Here is an 18,325-nt window from a genome sequence, read left to right as displayed (position 1 = left end):
CGCCGCCAACCCCGGCTCCTGCGACAGAGAGACGGCGGTTAGGGACCCGCCGGTACCGGGACCATCGCCTTCGTGCGCTAGAGACCCCCGGCACCGGGACACCAGGGACCGCCAGCATCGCCACTGCCCTCCCTCTCGCTTCAGCGACTCCCGGCATCGCCGACCCCGGCTCCTGCGGCAGAGAGACGGTGCCAGGGACACCGGGCACCGGAACCGCAGCCCCGGCAGTGCCCGCAGCACCCCAAGCCCAGAGCAGCAGCGCACAGCAGAATCACGGGGCCCCCGGAGGTGCCGGAACCCCTCGGGGCAGCCCGGGGGCAGCGGGGTCCGTGCCGAGCCGTGCAAGGCGGTGTCGCCAGGGATGCGGTCCCCGCGGGGCCACCGCGGCGAAGGGACGGGCAGGGAGCCGCGGTGATGGCTGATCCCGCACCAGGAATTCGCCCGTGGGACCGGCCACCGGTGGGGCGCGCACGGGCAGAGCAGCCAGACCGAAGCCGTGGGGGACAAGACCGCATCGGCACCGGGGCAGGGCCAGGCCGGCTCCGTGTCTGGGGTTCGGCCGAGGCGGGCGCCCCGCGGGGCCGGTGCCGCTTGCAGCACCTCGGTGCCGGGAGCGCTCCCAGGGGAGCTGGACGGAGGGTGCCGGTAGCGGCGGGGATGACTCCGTGATCCCGGTACCGCCGCGATCTTGCCCTTCTCCCTCCCCGACACCTCCGCCATCCCGCCTCCATCATCCCGGCACCGCCGTGATCCCGCCCCCGCCATCCCTGCACCTCCGCCATCCTGCTGCCTCCGCTCTCCCGGCACCTCCGCGATCGTGCCTCCAGCATCCCGACACCTCCGCGATCCCCGCACCTCCGCAGCCTGACACCGCCTGGGGCTCGTTCTCCCAGGAGTCGCCAGCACCGGGCGTTTGCCGCGGCCGAGGCGCCATTTGCAGAAGCTCCGAACCCCGGAAAGCCATCGGGCCCCGGCATCACCGGGTCCGGCACTCGGAGCCACCGGCATCACCGACATCGCCGCTCCCGGCCCTCTCGGCACCCCGGCGTGACGGGCATCACCGGCACCTCCGGCAGTGGGGCGGCAGGTGGGGGGTGGGCGTGGGGAGCAGGTGGGCAGGTGAGGGGGAGCAGGCGGGGGGCAGGTGCGGGGGACAGCGCGCGGTGCCAAGCCTGAGTCACTGGCTCCATCGCCCACGTCCCCCGAGCAGCCCCGCCACCTCAGGCCTGGCGCGCCGCCTCCACATACCACGGGGGCACCCACAGGGAGCCCCCAGCCCCCAGACTCGGGTCTCAGCACCCAAACACCCCTGGCACCCCCAGCAGAGCCCCTCCGCATCACCCCTCCCCGCCGCAGCCCCCAGCCCCCACGGCTCCTGCAGCCCCCCCCCCCCAGCCCTGCGGCAGCCCCGCAGGATCCTCCGACCAGCCTCCCCCGCCGCTTCCGGCCCCACGGGGGAGTGGGTGAGGGGGGTCCCACGCGCGGGGACTCACCGAGCGCCACGATGTCCGCCAAGACGCGCCGGGGGGGCATGACCGGGGGGGAAGGAAACGGCACCGGCAGGGCTCCGGAGGGGATGCGGCACCGGGGTGGGGGGAGCACCGGCACCGGTACCGCGGGGGCTCCGGGGGGGAAAATGGCCCCGGGGGCTCCGCCCGCACCGGCTCCGGCTCCGGCTTCGCGGACGGGGCGGGGCGGGGGGCGGGCAGCGGGGGGCGCCTTATCTCAGCGCCCCACCCTCCACACCCGGCGCACCCTGCGGGGGAGGCACCCCCGGGCCCCCGGCAGGGAAGAATTAACCCTGACCAGCGCACTCTGCACTGGAGGTAACCCCGACCAGTGCTCCCACTACAGCCCGACCAGCGCTCCCAGTACAGCCAGCATGGCACGGGTTAACTGTGACCAGCGCACCTAGTACAGCCTGACCAGCGCTCCCAGTACAGCCAGCATGGCACGGGTTAACTATGTTCAGTCCTCCCAGTACAGCCCGACCAGTGCTCCCAGTAGAGCCAGCATGGCACGGGTTAACTGTCACCAGTGCTCCCAGTACAGCCCGACCAGCGCTCCCAGTAGAGCCAGCACGGCACGGGTTAACTGTGACCAGCGCACCCAGTACACTCCGTACCAAGGTTAACCCTCCCCGCTACACCCGACACGGAGAGGATTAATTCTCCCCAGTATATCCTGTATACAGAGGGTTAACCCTGACCAGTGCTCCCAGTACACCGAGCAGACAGGGGTTAACTGACCAGTATACCCAGTACACCCAGTACAGAGAGGGAAACTGTGACCAGTACACCGAATACGGAGAGGGTTAACCCTCATCACTGCAACCAGTGTGGAGAGGGCGAACCCCGCCCAACGCTCCCGGCGAAGCCGGTCCCGCCCCGCGCTCCCGCAGGGAAATCCCGCAGCCGCTCGGCGCTCCCCGCCCCGGGTGGGCGCTCAACTGTGGGCACAGAACTGACACAGAACTGGAACTGCACCGGCACAAAACCGGCATGGCGCTGGTACAGCACCGGGCACAGAACCGGCACAGCCCCGGCACACCGGCTCGGGCAGCAGCGCGTTTGGCGGTGGCACCGCCGGCTGCAGCATTCAGAGCCCAGGGGAGCGGAGAGACGAGATGGGAGCCGCAGCTCGGCCCTGGCACGGCCCTGGCATAGCTCCGGCGTGGTGCTCACATCCTGCCGGGCGCCAGCTTATATTCTGGCCAGAGAACAGAGCCCGGCTCCAGCCACCAGCACTGCCGGAGGACACTGCTCTGGCGCTGGGGAGGCTCGGGAGCCGAGGATCCCCTGTGCGGCGGGAGAGATGAGACTGGGGACTGGAATCAGTACCGGGAACTAGAGCCGGTACCTTGATCCAGAGACGGTGCTGGGAACCGGAGCTGCTACCAGGTCCCGGAGCTGGTACCGAGAACTGGAGCTGTTACCAGGAACAGGAAGTGGTACCGGGGGCTGGAGCCAGTGGGAACCGGAGCTGGAGCCAGGAACCGGAGCCGGTACCGGGAAAGAAGTGAAGAACTGGCGTGTGCGCAGCCCCTGGTGCATGAGCACACCTCGGTGTGGACGCAGGTGGACACGCCCCGGCACAGGAACACACCTGTGCGCACACACACGCTGCGGGGGTCTCGAGGCTGTCAAAAGCTCCGGGTGCCCCCCACCACATCCAGTTGCTCCCCCCGACCCCCCAGGCCCACCGCGTGCCAAACTGACCCCGGTAACCCCAGCACAACCCCGTCCTACCCGCACAAAGACCACCCGGCCCGGGAAGGCGTAAGGACCCCCCGGGACCCGGCAGCGCAAAGTGGCACCGGCAGCGCCGGGGTCGGGACCCTCTCCCGGCTCCGGAGAACGCTTGGTCCCCACCGCGATGGGAGCCAAGGCTCAGAACCCCCCACCCGCTCTCGCCGCGGCCGTACCGGAGCTACCGCTCGCTCCGTCCGTCCGGATCCGGTCCTGGCGCAGCCGCTCTCGCCGCGGTCATGTGCCGGTGCCGGCACGGGCGCACAGAGCGAATCCCCCGGCCAGAGCCGGACAAAGAGCCCTTTTCAGCGGCGCTGGGCCCCGCGGGGCCCTCGGCGTCAGGGGACAAAGGTCCGGCACGCTTGGCACCGGCAGCGCCGGGCACTCCCCGCTCGGGGCACCCGCGGGGCGCAGGGCACCGGACTCTGCAGAGGGGGCGGGCGTGCGGCCAGGATCCCCTTCCTGCACCCCCGACCCTCTCGGCTCTCACCTCCATCGGCCGGCGCTCCCCGGGAAGCGGGGCTGGCGCCACGTGCGCGGGGCCGGCACGGCTGGCACCATTCCCGGCGGGATCCCAGGGCCTGGCACACGTCAGCGGGGCTGGCACACGCCGGCGCGGCGCCACCGCACCCGGCCCTGTAACCGCCCGTGCCCGCGGGGCCGGGGCCGCCGCTGTCACACTCGCCCCTCCCTTCCTCCACCGCTGTCTGCTGGGGGGTCTCACTCGGTGGGCAGCAGTGCCCCCAGCACTGCCCAGGGCCGGGGCTCTGCCCGCTCACACGGGGTGGGCACCCAGGTCCCCCCCAGCACTGCTCGGGGGCGCAGTGGGACAGAGACAGGGAACAGGTGGGGAGCGGGGAGCAGGTGGGGAGCAGGCAGAGGTGCAGGCGTGGCTGGGTTCAGCCCTGGGTGGCCCGGAGCCACCGCCAAGCACTGCCACCTCACAGGGGGACACAGCACACACACACAGCCAGGCTCCTGCCTGACCCCATCTCCCAGTACTCTCAGCTGGGTCTGGGATCCCATCCACCCCAGTCCCAGTTGGAACTGAGAAATCCTACCCATTCCAATGCTCCCAGGTGGGACTGGAACATCCCTCCCCCCCCTTCCCCCTTTCCCCTCTCAGTGCCCCCTCAATCCCAGCCACACAAAAGGCCCCAATTTATTACCAATTTTATTTGCAGTTTTATTCCAAATTTCACTGGTGTCACATGGGTGACCCCAAGTCCTCCTGTCCACCTCCTGCTGTGGCACGAGGGTGTCCAGGAGCATACCCAAGTGAGGATCCCCCCTCTCTGGGGGATCTCCCTGGGTAGGGCAAGAACCTCCCTGCATGCCAAGCCCTGAGGGCAGGGCACCCTCGAGCCTCTGGACACTGTAACCCCTGCAATGGCACCAGTGCCGGGGGCACCAGGGGGACAAAAGGGGGTCCTTGAAGCAGAACTGCTGCTGGTGGGCTCACAGGGTCAGAGGGGTCCCCCGTGGCGGCTGCGGCAGGTGATGAGGTATTGGGGGTAGGCCTGGGTGTCATTGAAGATGACGAAGATGTCGGGTTGCCGGGGGTCATCCACGACGCTGTGGAAGCGCCGGGGCACTCCGGAGCCCTCCCGCAAGGGGGGTGCCCGCAGCCCCGGCTGCCCAGCTGTGAACTCCCCGGTCAGCACCTTGGCCACGAAGATGAACTTGGTGCCATTGGCGCTGGGCGGAGAGTACCGGTCCCGTGCTGAGATGACCGCGCGCGCCGCGAAGTAAACACCAAGGCCGTAGAGTGTGGCTGTGGGGGTGGGTGTCAGCCAGGGCACAGGGGGTGTTCCAGAGGCACCCTGGGACCTCATCAGCACCCCAGGACCACATTAGCACCCCATCCCACACTGCTGGCACTGTGCCCACCTCATCATCCTGTTTGCACACCGCTGGCACCATGCCCACCCCAGGATCCCGTTCCCACACTGAGGGCACCATGCCCACCTCAGCACCCCTTCCTGTGCACCCACGATTTCCCTATTCCTGTGCAGATGGCACCATGCCTACCTTGGCACCCCATTCCTGTGCTGATAGCCCCATGCACCCATGATCCCCCTATTCCTGCACAAATGGCACTGTGCCCACCTTGGCACCCCCTTCCCATGCACTGATGATCACCCCATTCCTGTGCAAATGGCACCGTGCCCACCTCACCACCCCATTCCACACTGATGGCACCATGCTCACCTCTGCACCCCCTTCCCATGCACCCATGATCCCCCTATTCCTGCACAAGTGGCACCATGACCACCACCCCATTCCCAACCGTTGGCATCACGTCCATCTCAGCACCGCCCCCCCCCATACACAACAATCACCGTATTCTTCTGTAAATGGTACTGTGCCCACCTCACCACCCCATTCCACACTGACGGCACTGTGCCCGCCTTGGTACCTCCTTCCCATATATCCATGATCACCCCATTCCTATGCTGATGGCCCTTGCACCCACAATCACCCTATGGCTGAGCAGATGGCACCATGCCCACCTCATCAAACAGTGTTCCCATACTGATGGCATTGTGCCCACCTTGGCACCTCATTCCTGTGCTGATGGCCCTGTGCACCCATGATCCCCCTATTCCTGTGCAAACGGCACCGTGCCCACCACACCAACCCATTCCCACACTGACGGCACTGTGGCCACCTCGGCACCCCATTCCCATGCACCCACGATTTCCCTATTCCTGTGCAAATGGCACCATGCCCACCTTGGCACCCCACTGCCATGCACCCATAATCACCCTATTCCTGTGCATATGGAACCACGCCCACCTCACCACCCCGTTCTCACACTGACAGCACTGTGCCTACCTTGGCGCCCTCTTCCCATGCCAATGGCACCACGCCCCCCTTGTGTCCCATTCCCATGCCGATGGCACCATTCCCATGCCAATGGCACTGTTCCCCCACTGGCATGCTGTTCCCATGCTGATGGCACCACACCTCCCTTGGCACCAAGGGCACCCCCTGTCCACCCCACACGTGCCCAGCCCTCACCGTTCTTCCCACAGAAGCTGCGGTTGAAGCCGTGCAGGCAGATCTCCCGGCTGGAGCCCTTGGTGGTGCCATGGAAGAGCAGGCGCTCCACGGCGGTGCCGGTGGCACAGGCACGCTTCACGCTGCCCTTCTTCAGCTGGTACTGCTTGTACAGCACTGGATGGATCAGCTTCTGCACCTGCAGGGCACCGCTGTGTCACTGCTGCACCATGGGGACACCATGGGGGTCCCCCATGCCCAGACCCACCTGCACGATGCTGATCTGGCTGTGCAGCTCCTCCAGCGTCCCGCAGAAATGCTGCACCGTATCAGTGAACTCCTCCGAGTCCTCCGCCAGCGCCATCAGGCGCACCTCTTCCTCCTGCCCAGCCACCTCAGGCCCTGCCAGACAAAACCCCAGTGAATGCGGGCAGGGTGAGGGGCAGGGGTATCCCCACAGCACCCACACGCACCGAGCAGACAGTAGGTGCTGTCGAGTGGGGGCTGGCTGCGGCACACAGGCACAGCACGGGCGCTGCTGATGTCAAACTCCTCCATGCGCTCCAAATCCACGGTGAAGGGCCGCCCGTCCAGCACCAGATCCAGCTGGCGCTCCTGACGCATCCAGGCCTGCTCCAGCAGTGCCGCTGCCTCGGGGGTGTAGCGGACAGCGGTGCCAGAGTCGTCCCAGCGCACCCAATGCGCTGTGGCAGCGGTGGCACTGCTGCCAGCCGTAACATTGGTGGCACCATGCTCTGGCGGTGGCAGGTGCTGTAGCAGCGACGTAAGCTCTTGGGCGGCGGGGCCCGTGTACTCAGCAAAGCCGTGCAGCGTGGCTGTGCCGCCGCTCAGGCTGAGGTGCACGGCGTGCCGGCTGCGCAGCAGAGCCAGAGCACAGCGCCCGGCAGCCGGCAGTGCCCGCAGCCGCTCACTTGCCACCTCCCGTGCCTGCAGCCGCACCGCCAGCGCCCGCTCCAGCTCCCGCAGCACTGCCGAGGTGTCCCGCTCCGAGGAGCAGAACACCGTCACCCGCACCGCGTCTGCCGCCAGCAAAGCCTCCTCCAGAGAGGCCTCCAGTGCGGCCAGCAGCCTGCCGTCCTCCTCAGCACGCTCCTGCTCCTGCTCCCGGCTGTAGGAGTGCAGGGACAGGGCGGTGGCCCGCGCTAGTTCCTGCTCCTCACACCACGTGTGGTCCATGGAGTACTGGATGGCCAGAGCCATCTGCATCTCCTCCTCCACCCTGGTGTCCGACAGCAGCTCCCTGGCGCCATCCTCACTGGCCACAAAGGGGATCTCAGCCTCGGGGTCCCACTCGTTGTCAGCCCACAGGTTGGGTCTCCCACGGCGGCTGGCGTGGCTCAGCTGCAGTGCTGCCATCATCACCTCCTTGATCTCTTCTGTGTGAGCAGTGGGGTGCCAGCCATGAGGCCCCACCATGTCCTGGGGGAGGACAGCACCCATGGCCCCATCACCCCTCACCACCCAGTGGGCACCAAAGCGGCACCCTCACCCCTTACCTGCGTTGGAATGAAAGCCGCTGCCACCTCTGTCACCACTGTCACCAGCAGCAGCATTGTTGCCCTCAGGCCGATCCTGGCGCCAGGAGTGTGAGCAGGGGTCCCGGTGGCTGCTTGGGGGCAGCAGCTCCTCCAGCTCCAGCTGTGGGGATCCAAGGGTGGCATCACCAACCCTCCTCCGGCCTAGCAGGGAGCATCACAACAGCAGAGCCCTCCCCACGAGGCTGCACCTGGGGATCTGGAGGGGTCCAGGGTTCACCGTCCAGCTGGATGACACACTGGAAGTGGCTCTCCAGCTGCTGGAGGAGGCTCTGCCCAGCCGGGTCCCACAGGAAGCGGGCAACGCCGGGGAAATGCAGGGTTGTGGGGTGCGAGGCCATCGAGTCCAGCAGGCTCTGCAGGAAATCTGCCACTGCCTGGCACCGGCCTGGCTCCCCACTCACCTGTTAGCAGATGGTCCAAGGGTCAGCACCTGGGCACCAGCACTTGCCCAGATCCCCACTCACCTGCAGGCAGTGTGGCCAGCATCAAGGGGCTGCAGCCACCAGGATGTGCCATGAGTGTGGGGAGGTGGGAGCACGGCACAGAGCACTGCCTGCACCTGCCCACACCCCTGCCCACCCCTGCCTGTACTTGCTCACACCCCTGCCTGCTCCTGCCTACACCCCTGCCCACCCCTGCCTGCACCTGCTCACCCCTGCCCACACCATTGCCTGTACCTTCCCACAGCCTTGCCTGTACCTGCCCACATACCTGTCCATACCTGCCCACCCCTGCTCACATTTGCCCATCCCCCTGCCTGTACCTGCCCGCACAATTGCCTGTACCTGCCCACAGCCCTGCCCACTCCATCTGCACCTGCCCACTCCTGCCTGCACTTGCCCACCCCCTGTACCTGCTGACCCCTACCTGCACCTGCCCACACTTGTCTGCACCTTCTCATACCCCCACTTATAGCTGCCTACACTTCTCCCTGTACCTCCCTGCACTGCTGCCTGTACCTGACCATCCCTGCCTGTACCTGCCCACTCCCCTGCCTGTACCTGCCCACACCTTCTCACACCCCTGCCTGCACCCACCCACACCTGCCTGCACCTGCCCACACTCCTGCCTGCACCTTCTCACACCCCTGCCTGCAACTCACCCGAAACCCAGAGACATCCCCTTCCTCCAGTGGCAGCAGGGACACTTCAGGGACACTGCCAAGCATGTCCTGGTAGTGCTGCTGCAGGTAACGCAAAGCTCCTGGCTCCGCCGGCACCAGCACCTCATCCTGTGCCAGCACCGCTGACATCGTCTCCGGGACCACAGCTGGGACTGGAACTGGGCGCTGGGCCTGACTGGGCATGGCCCTGAACCCCTCTGTGTCCTTGTCCTTTCTGGGGAAGGCAGTTGATGGCTCCCCTGGCATCGGGTGTGATGTTGGTGCTGCCAGCACCGGGACGACAGCAGCTGTGTCCGGTGGGGGCTTTGTGCATGCTACAGTGGGCTCTGAGGATGGCTCTGTGTCTGGCACACAATCTCCATCTACCAAGAGGTCCGTGAGCAGCAGAGGCTCCGTGTCAGGAGGAGAGGCCCTGTCCAGAGTGGGGACAGTGTCCAGGTGCACGTCCCTGCTCCCCTCCAGCAACTCCAGGAAGGGGTAGTGGGGGTCGAGTTCCAGCACCACGTCCTGCAGCCGGTGTGGCCTCTGCAGCACCCGCTCTGCAGCTGCGGGGTGACAAAGGGACAGGCAGCCAGCGGCCCGGAGGGCTCCCCATGGTCCCCCAGCACCTCCAGCAAGAAGCCCCGCTCACCTGCCAGCTCCTGGAAGGTGACGATGGCCCCGCGCCCACCCGGCAGTGGCTGCACGTCCCTAACGCAGCCGCCGCCACTGCGCCGGTTCTCGAAGTAGAGTTCAAGCAGGTCCCAGCTCGGCAGCGGCCCCGCCACCCTCACCACCACCGCAGGGCTCCGCGGCACCCGCAGCAGTTCCAGCCCCTGCTGCCGCGCCCGCCGCTCCGCCGATGCCAGCTCTGCGGCACAGGCAGGGCTGGCACCACGCTCAGTGCCAACCCCGCGGCAGTGCCACTGCCCCCACGGTGCTGGGCACCCCGCAGAACCCCCAAATGCTGCCCTGGTACCCCCAGCCCATCAGTCCCCTGCCCCCCCAGTACTCCCACCCCTGGCAGTGCTGTGGCCCCAGCCCTCAGCAGCCTGACGCCATCACCTCAGCCCCCATGCCCCCACTCCGCTGTCCCCCAGCCCCCTGGCAGCTCTATCCCATCACCTTTGACCTCCCTGGCAGCTCCATCCCATCACCCTTGCCCTCCATAACCCCACCCTGTATCCCCTCCCCACTGTCCCCTAGCCACTGTGTCCCCACCCTGCTGCCCCCCAGCACTCTGGCAGCTTCATCCCATCACCTTTGCTCTCCACAACCCCATCCTGCTGCCCCCAAACCCCCTGGAAGCTCCATCCCTTCACCTTGGCTCTCCACAACTCCACCCTGTGTCCCCACCCTGCTGCCCCCCAGTACCCCGGTAGCTCCATCCCATCACCTTAGCCCTCCACGACCCCACCCTGTGTCCCCACCCCATTGCCCCCCAAGCCCCTGGCAGCTCCATCCCGTTACCTTTGCTCTCCACAACCCCATCCTGCTGGCACCAAACCCCCTGGAAGCTCCACCCCATCACCTTTGCCCTCCACGATCCTATCCCACTGCCCCCAAACCCCCTGGCCCCTTCATCCCATCACTTGTGACCTCCCAGGCCCCTCCGTTCCCTCCACATGGGGCCCTCCACGACCCCAGCCCCTGTGTCCTCACCCCACTGCCCCTCAACCCCCTAGCCCCTCCATCCCTTCACTTGTGACCTCCCTGGCCCCTCCATGCCATCACCTTTGACCTCCACGACCCCAGCCCACTGCCATCCCACCCTGGTGTCCCCCCCATGGCCCCTAGTCCCACCTGGGGGGGTCAGGGGGTCCTGCAGGCGCAGCAGGCTCCAGCCGGGCACAGAACCCTGGCACAGGGTGACAGTGCCAGGGGAGACCCCCAGCAGGGTCTCCAGGGGTGGGTGCAGGTGCTGGGAGGGGGTCCTGGGATCAGGGCTGTGCAGCAGAAGGTGGGTGGGGTCCCAGGGGGGGGCCGGGCGCACCCTCAGCCTCGCCCCCCCAAGCCTGTGGCTGCCATGGGCCAACACGTTCTGAGCATCTGTGGAGGAAAACTAGGGTCACTGGGGGCTCACCCAGCACCCCCTTACCCCCTGCGACTCCTGGGGGCACAGCACTTCTCACCAGTGCTCCCAGTGGGTCTGGGAACTCCAAATCCCATCCCAGTGCTCCCAGTGGGTCTGGGATCCCCCAGCCCCAGTGTACCCAGTGGGACTGGGAGCTCCAAATGCAATCTCAGTGCTCCCAGTCAGAACTGGGATCCCCACAGCCCATCCCAGTGATCCCAGGGGGACTGAATCCCCCGCACACCCTATCCCAGTGACCCGAGCTGAGACTGGGACGGTCCCACACTCCATCCTAGTGCTCCCAGTTGGGACTGAGACCCTCCCACACTCCATCCCAGTGATCCCAGTGGTACTGAGACCCCCAAATCCCATCCCAATGATCACAGTGGGACTGAGACCCCCAAATCCCATCCCAATGATCACAGTGGGACTGAGACCCCCAAATCCCATCCCAGTGCTCGCAGCTGGGACTGTGACCTCCTCACACTCCACCCTAGTGCTCCCAGGTGGAACTGGGACACGACCCCCTGCCCACGCTTACCCCGGGGGTCCTCGAAAGTGAGGAAGAGGAGGGGGCCAAGGCGCTGGCAGCTCTGCACGGGCCCCCCGCCCGAGCGCCGCCGGCTCTCGAAGTACAGGATCACCAGCTCCTCGGGGAGGTCGGGGGGGACCCCCTGCACCTCCAGCACCACCCTCGACATCCTGGGGCACCCACACATTTGGGGACGGGACCCTCTCGGTTCCTTTACGCCCCCTCTGTCCCCCCGCCCCAAGGACCCCCCCGTTCAACCACACGAGACCCCAACTCCCCTCCCCAAACCCCACGTCCGTGCCCCCCCCGCACCTCCCTTACCAAGAGCCCCCTAGCCCCGCGTCCCCAGGGCGGGACCCCCCTGTAGCCACAAGCAGGACCCCCCCTCCGCCCCGGGGCTGGACTCCCCGATCGCCCCGGAACTTTCCAGCCCCCCGGGAGCCCCGCACCCCGCGACGGGCCCGGGTCCCCCCACGGACCGGACACGGCGCGGCTCCGCCCCGGCCGAGAACCGAAACCGAAACGGGGCCACAACGGGAAGGGGAAGGGCGGGGGGCGGGGCAGAGGTGGGGACACAGGGCAGGCCCCCCGCGGGATACGGGGAGATGTGGCCGTCCCGCAGAGGGAGACCGGAGGACCGGGCTCACGTGGGACACGGGACCGGCCCCACGGGTGACAGGAAGACAAATGAATGTCCCTCGTGCGTGACCGGCCCCACGAGTGACCAGGGGACACGGAACTGACTCCAGATGTGACGAGAGGACACGGAAAAAGCGCCTCGGGTGACGGGGGTACACAGAAATGACTGGCCCCACGAGTGACCGGGGGACACGGAAGTGACCCCAGATATGACGACGGGACATGGAAACAGCCCCACAGCTGACAGGGGTCCACGGGACCATCCCTGAGAATGTCACGGGGACAGGGGGCCAGCCACAGAGGTGACAGGGGGACAAGTGTCTCTCCCTCGGCATAACCAGGCCACCCGTGACCATCTCCACGAGTGACACGGAACTGACCACAGACGCGACGAGAGGACACGGAAACAGCCCCAGAGCTGACAGGGGTACCCGAGAATGACACGGGTACACGGGCCAGCCCCAGGGGTGGCAGGGGGACACGTAGCGGTCCCTCGTGCGTCACCGAGGGCGCGTGCCCGTCCCCACGCGAGACACGGCGGGGCAGCTGAGTGCGCGCTGCCGCCACCAGGGGGCGCGCTTCTGCCCCGCCCCCTCCAGGCCCCGCCCCAACAGGGTCCCCGCCTCCTGTTTGCCTACGCAGCGCTCAGCGGGCCGGCCCCCGCCCCCTCTAAACCCCGCCCCCTTTAGGCCCCGCCCATCCGGCGCGCAGCGAGCGGACCCCGCGCAGCTCGGCCCGGCCGGTGAGCGGGGGGCTCGGGGGGGTCCGGGGCTCAGGCGGGGGCCGTGGGCGGCGAGCGGGGGGTGCGGGGGCCCCGAAGCCGCCCCCGAGCGTGGTTCCGTCCGCCGCTTCCCGCTGCCGCCTTCCGCAGCGCCCGGGTTCGGTGCGAGGAGGGGGGAGGGGGTGTGGGGGGGGTAGCGGGGCGGGAGCGGCGGGGCCGAGCGGGACCCCCGCGCATACGGCGGGCATGGCGAGGGTCTCCCGGCTGCTTCCCCCCCGCGGTAGCGCTCGGGGATTAGGCTCGCTGCTGCCGTAAATAGGCCGCTCCGGGGCTTTACCGAGCGTCAGGGCAAAGCGGCTTACGGGACTCGAGAGAGAACCGGCGCGGGGGGGGCGGGCGGCGGCTCCTCCGCAACCCGTGATGCGGGAGCACCTGCACCCCCGCAACCCCCCCCCCGCAGGGCTGTGGGCATCCCTGCGCCCCCCGCACGCCGTGCTGTCGGTTCCCCTCCGCCCCCAGAACCCGCCCGCACGCGGTGCTGCGGGCACCCCCGCACGCCCCCCGCAATCCGCGATGGGGGCACCCCCCGCACCCTGTACTGCGAGCCCCCTGCGTCCCCCAATTCGTGCTGCGATCCCGCTGAGTCCCCACCCCAAGTCCTCCGCTCGGGGTACCCCTCGTACCACCCCATGTAGGGTGCACCCCGTGTCCCCTGACCCCGGTCAGGGTGTCCCTCGTACTCCCTGGGAAGCCCCCCTAAATGCTCCCGGCGCCGCAGGGCCGAGGCCCCCCCGTCCCGCCGCCGCCCGGGGCGCGGGACCGTCACGCGGCCGCTGTGGTTGCGCCACCGGCCGGCGCTGCCCGTTGGCCCGGCCGGAGCCGCTGCGGCACCGGAACAGCGGCGGCACCGCACCGGTACCGCGCGGGCACCGCCAGCGCCGCCTGCCAGGCCGCGGCACAGCACCGGCACCGGCAGCACAGCGATACCGCGCGGGGACCGGCGTCGGTATCGCCACCACAGCGGTACCGCACGGGTATCGGTACCGCCGCCACAGCGGTTCTGCACGGAGACCGGTGCCGGTACCGCACCGCCCGGTGCGCGATCCCCGCTTAGGGCGCAGCCGCGGCTTTCGCACCCCCCCCGGTTTTGTAACCGAGCTCCGGGAGCGGGGGCGGCCCCGCGGCTGCGGTGGAGCCCGCCCGGTTTCATGAAGTGCGGCCGAGGCCGGGGCCGGGCCTGGCGGGACGCCGCTGCTCCCGGTGACGGCCCAAGGGGGCGGTGAAGCAGCGCCGGAGCTTCTTCGCACCGCTGCCGGTAATCAAGGCAGGAAACGGCCCCGCACAGCGATCCCTCAGCCTCGCACATCGCCCCCTCGGCCATGGCCGAGCCCCCCAGCCCGTGTCCCCTCAGTGTGCCCGGCCCCGACATCGCCCCCTGCCCCAGGGGGTGTTGCCATGGCAACGGCCTCGCCGCCGCCATCTTGTGCCGGCGTGGGCGCGGGGGGAGCGGGACGGGGAACCCCGACGGCGGGGAAGAGGACCCCCCCCCCGGTGGACGGGACGCCCCATGTCGGGCATCCCCGAGTGGGGAACCTCCATGGCAGTGCTGAACTGGCCCGGTACCCTCAGGGCTGCCTGAGGCTCCCCAGGGGTGAGGGGTGATGGCTGGAGAGCCGATGGCCATGTAGGACTGATGACCGTGGGGCAGATCAGGAAGGAGTGGCAGCGGTGGGGCGGTGATGGCCATGGGGGACTGATGGCCATGGAGGGTGATGAGGAAGGGGTGATAGCTCTCTGAGAGTGGTAGCTGTGGGGGGCTGCTGAGGACAGGGTGATGGCTGTGAAGGGGAGCACAGCCATGAGGGGCTGTAATGGGTGATGACTGGGGGAGACAATGGCTGTAGGGGGTGACAGTGAGAAGGTGGGTGACACCCGTGCGGGGCGACCCCGCCACCTCTAACCCCCTGTCCCCCTTCCCGACAGCACGAAGGCGGCCGCAGCCTGCGGGACACCATGTCCCATGAGAAGAGTTTCCTGGTGACGAGCGACGGCTTTGGGGGGCAACAACCACCAACGGCCCCTCCAACCTACCCTCAGCCCCCCTACCCCGTGGCCCCGTACCCCCAGCCCCAGTTTGCTCCCACGCCCTACCCCCAGCCGGGCTTTCCGCAGGGGCCGGGGCCATACCCACCACCGGGGCCGTACCCCCCTGCTGGGCCGTACCCCCCTGGGCCGTACCCCCCACCTGGGCCCTACCCACAGGGCCCCTATGCACAGCCCCCCTATGCCCAGCCCCAGCCCATGGTACCTGGCGACCAGGACTGTGAGTACCTGTGGGAACAGGATGGGTGGAGGGCTCCAAATGGGGTGTGTGTGACCCTCCTGGCTCCCAGATGGGGGTCCCCACTGGGTCTGTGACCCTCCTCTGGGCTCCTGTTTGAGTCTGGGGGCTTCAGGTGTGCAGAGCAGCCTCTGGCTTTGGGCATTGATGGCAGCCTGGGGGGGGCTCCCTTGGAGGAGAATCCTGTTTTGGCAGCACTGTCCCTGTTTCAGCCTGGCTGTGCAGATAGTGGGGGGGGTCTTGCACCCCCCCCGTGGGTCCTGCTGTCCTGGGAGGCAGCTGGGGGGCCGTGCCCACTGGGGATAGCACTGCCCATGACCCTGGGAGGGGGGACACTGCCCAAAGCTGTGACACCTGGCTTTGCGGGGCACAGAGCTCCACGGCTCCTGGGACTCCCCCACTGAATGCAGTGTCCCCCCCTCCCCACAGCCCCCCTGCACAGCACCTACCACGAGGACGGGCCCCCCTCCTACTATGATAACCAGGACTTCCCGTCAGCACACTGGGACGACAAGAGCATCCGGCAGGCCTTCATCCGCAAGGTGGGACACGGGGGGCTCCAGCGAGGGGGGTCTGGGGCCTCGGGGAGTAGTGGAGCCTCGGGGGTCCCCCCTGTGACCCACTCCACCTGTCCCCAGGTGTTCCTGGTGCTCACGCTGCAGCTGACCGTCACCTTTGCCTTCGTGACTGTCTTCACCTTCGTCAAAGGCGTGCGGGGCTTCGTGCAGCGTAACGTGTGGACGTACTACGTGTCCTACGCCGTGTTCTTCATCTCCCTCATCATCCTCAGCTGCTGTGGAGACTTCCGCCGCAAGCACCCCTGGAACCTCGTGTCCCTGGTGGGCTTGGGGGGCACAGTGGGGGGCTCCGGGGTGGGATGAGTTTGGGGATCCCGGGCCAGGGACACGGCGTGGGGGCGTTTAAGAGTGCCAGGCTGGGGGCACATGGAAGGTTTGGGGTGCCACAGTGCGGGAAGTTGGTGGGGTGGGTTTGGGGATGCTGAGCCAGGTTTAGAGGTGCCAGGCTGAGGGGGCAGGTTTGGGGGCCTGCAGCATAGAGGTGTCGGGGCAGGTTTGGGGGTGCTGATATGGGTGGGGTGATGGGGCCACACCAAACCAGGGGCACACAGCAGGTTTGGAGGTGCCAGGCTGAGGGGCTAGATTCGAGGGGCTGCACCACAGAGGTGTCAGGGCAGATCTGGAGTGCTGAGCTGGGTGGAGTGACGGGGCAGGTGTGGGGGTGCTGAAGCAGGGAGCACACAGTGGGTTTGGAGGTGCCAGGCTGAGGGGGCAGATATGGGGGCTGTACCACAGAGGTGTTTGGGCAGGTTTGGGGGTGCTGAGCTGGGATGGATGATGGGGCACAGCAAGTCAGGGGCACACAGAGACACAGAGGGTTGGGGGATGCTGAGCCAGGAGGCATGTGGTGTGTTTGGGGGTGCCAGGGTGGGCAGACAGGCCTGATGGGATCCCCTTTTTCCTTCCCAGTCCATCTTGACTGTCAGCCTGTCCTACATGGTGGGGATGATCGCCAGCTTCTATGACACCGAGGCCGTCATCATGGCTGTTGGCATCACCGTCGTTGTCTGCTTCACTGTTGTCATCTTTTCCCTGCAGGTCAGCACCAGGGCTACCCCTGCTCCTGCCTGGGGGGCTCCAAACTGGGGGTACAATTCCCCACTGACTCCCTGCTGGGTCTCTGGGGGGGGCTGTGTGATCCCCCCTCAGTTCCCTCACGAGTTTTTGCACCCCTCGGGGTGTGCAGCCCTCTCCCAGCTCCCTGCTGGGTATTCTGAACGGGGTGAGGACCCCTCTCTATGATGTCTCTGCTGGCTCTGGGGGCCTCCACACCAGGCTCTGATTCCCCTTCCAATCCCCTTTTCCACAGACCAAGTACGACTTCACCTCGTGCCGGGGTGTCCTCATCATCTGCCTCGTCGTGCTCATCCTCTTCTCCATCCTCTGCATCTTCATCCGGAACCGCATTGTGGACATCGTCTACGCCTCACTGGGGGCCCTGCTCTTCACCTGCGTGAGTTGGGGGGTCCCTAGCTGCACCCCTGGGTGCTCCAGCTCGCTGGGGACACGTGGAGTGTGGGCTGGGCTGGAGGGTCCTGGGGGTGTCCGGCTGGTTTGGGGTGGGGGGTGACCTTTGGGGACCTCCTGCTGGTGCCTTCTGCCCCCTGACACCACCTCTGCCTCGCAGTTCCTGGCGGTGGACACGCAGCTGATCCTGGGGAACAAGCAGCTGGCGCTGAGCCCTGAGGAGTACATCTTCGCCGCCCTCAATCTCTACACCGACATCATTAACATTTTCCTCTACATCCTCGCTATCATCGGCAGGGCTAAGGAGTAGCCCCGCCCTTCCCCAAGCCCCGTCGCTCTCCCCGGGGCCCCGCCCCGGTTGGGATCCCCTCCCCGTAGCCGGTTTTGTTGCCGTTCTCATCGCGTTCCCCGGCGGTTCCTGCCCCGCGCGGGGGCTCGCTGGTGTGGGGCTGTCCCGCCCCCCCCCAGCGCCCTGCTCCTCCCCGCTGTGAATACGATGTTTTCCTCCCCACCCCTTGCGTTGAACGCGGACTGGAAGCACTTTGGAATCCCCCCTCTTGTCCTGTCCTGTTCCCACTACGGTGTCCCTTCCCCTGTCACCACTCCGGGCCGCAGGCAGGGGCAGTGCCAGCAGCACTGCAGACCCCCCGAGCCACTGTTCCTGCCTGTCCCCACCCTCAGGCCACTCCCCGAGCCACTGTCCCTGCCTGTCCCCACCCTCAGGCCACTCCCTGAGCCACAGTCCCTGCCTGTGGTGCCTCCAGACACTCCTGAGTTCACCTTGATGTACCACCAGAACCCCTTGAGCCACTGTCCCGGTTTGTCCCCAGACCCCCTGAGCACCCTCAAACACTCCTGCTCTGAACCACTGTCCTCATGTGGAGGCACCCCCAGACCCCCAGACGTCTCCAGCCACCTGCCTGTCTCCATCTCCTGACCCCCCTGAGCCACAGTTCCTGCCTGTCGCACCCCCAGACCTCCCCTGTCCCCTCCCCGTGTGGCCAAGGTCCCATCCTGGTCCTGCTGTTAATAAATGATCTTGTTCATCTCCCATGGCTCCA

General features: G+C 67.4%; 2 protein-coding genes across 2 annotated transcripts; one reads left to right on the top strand and one right to left on the bottom strand.

The window, feature by feature from the left end:
* Nucleotides 1-4,422: 4,422 nt before the first annotated feature.
* PARP10 (poly(ADP-ribose) polymerase family member 10) lies at nt 4,423-11,687 on the bottom strand (the record flags this gene model as incomplete). Its single annotated transcript, XM_083862863.1, has 10 exons — nt 4,423-5,022; nt 6,273-6,450; nt 6,520-6,653; nt 6,725-7,648; nt 7,769-7,910; nt 7,999-8,211; nt 8,913-9,478; nt 9,565-9,783; nt 10,716-10,961; nt 11,528-11,687. 10 exons carry the CDS (start codon nt 11,685-11,687, stop codon nt 4,715-4,717), a joined length of 3,090 nt encoding a protein of 1,029 aa, XP_083718989.1. The 3' UTR covers nt 4,423-4,714.
* Nucleotides 11,688-12,856: 1,169 nt separating this feature from the next.
* GRINA (glutamate ionotropic receptor NMDA type subunit associated protein 1) lies at nt 12,857-18,325 on the top strand. Its single transcript, XM_083879349.1, has 7 exons — nt 12,857-12,899; nt 14,862-15,201; nt 15,649-15,761; nt 15,858-16,058; nt 16,707-16,835; nt 17,107-17,250; nt 17,425-18,325. Exons 2-7 carry the CDS (start codon nt 14,892-14,894, stop codon nt 17,572-17,574), a joined length of 1,047 nt encoding a protein of 348 aa, XP_083735475.1. The 5' UTR covers nt 12,857-12,899; nt 14,862-14,891; the 3' UTR covers nt 17,575-18,325.

Source organism: Zosterops lateralis (genome assembly GCF_965231275.1).
Source record: "Zosterops lateralis genome assembly, chromosome: 1".
NCBI classification, from domain to species: Eukaryota; Metazoa; Chordata; class Aves; order Passeriformes; family Zosteropidae; genus Zosterops; species Zosterops lateralis.
Note: the sequence above shows the minus strand (reverse complement) of the source record. Positions and strands in the feature narration are given on the sequence as shown.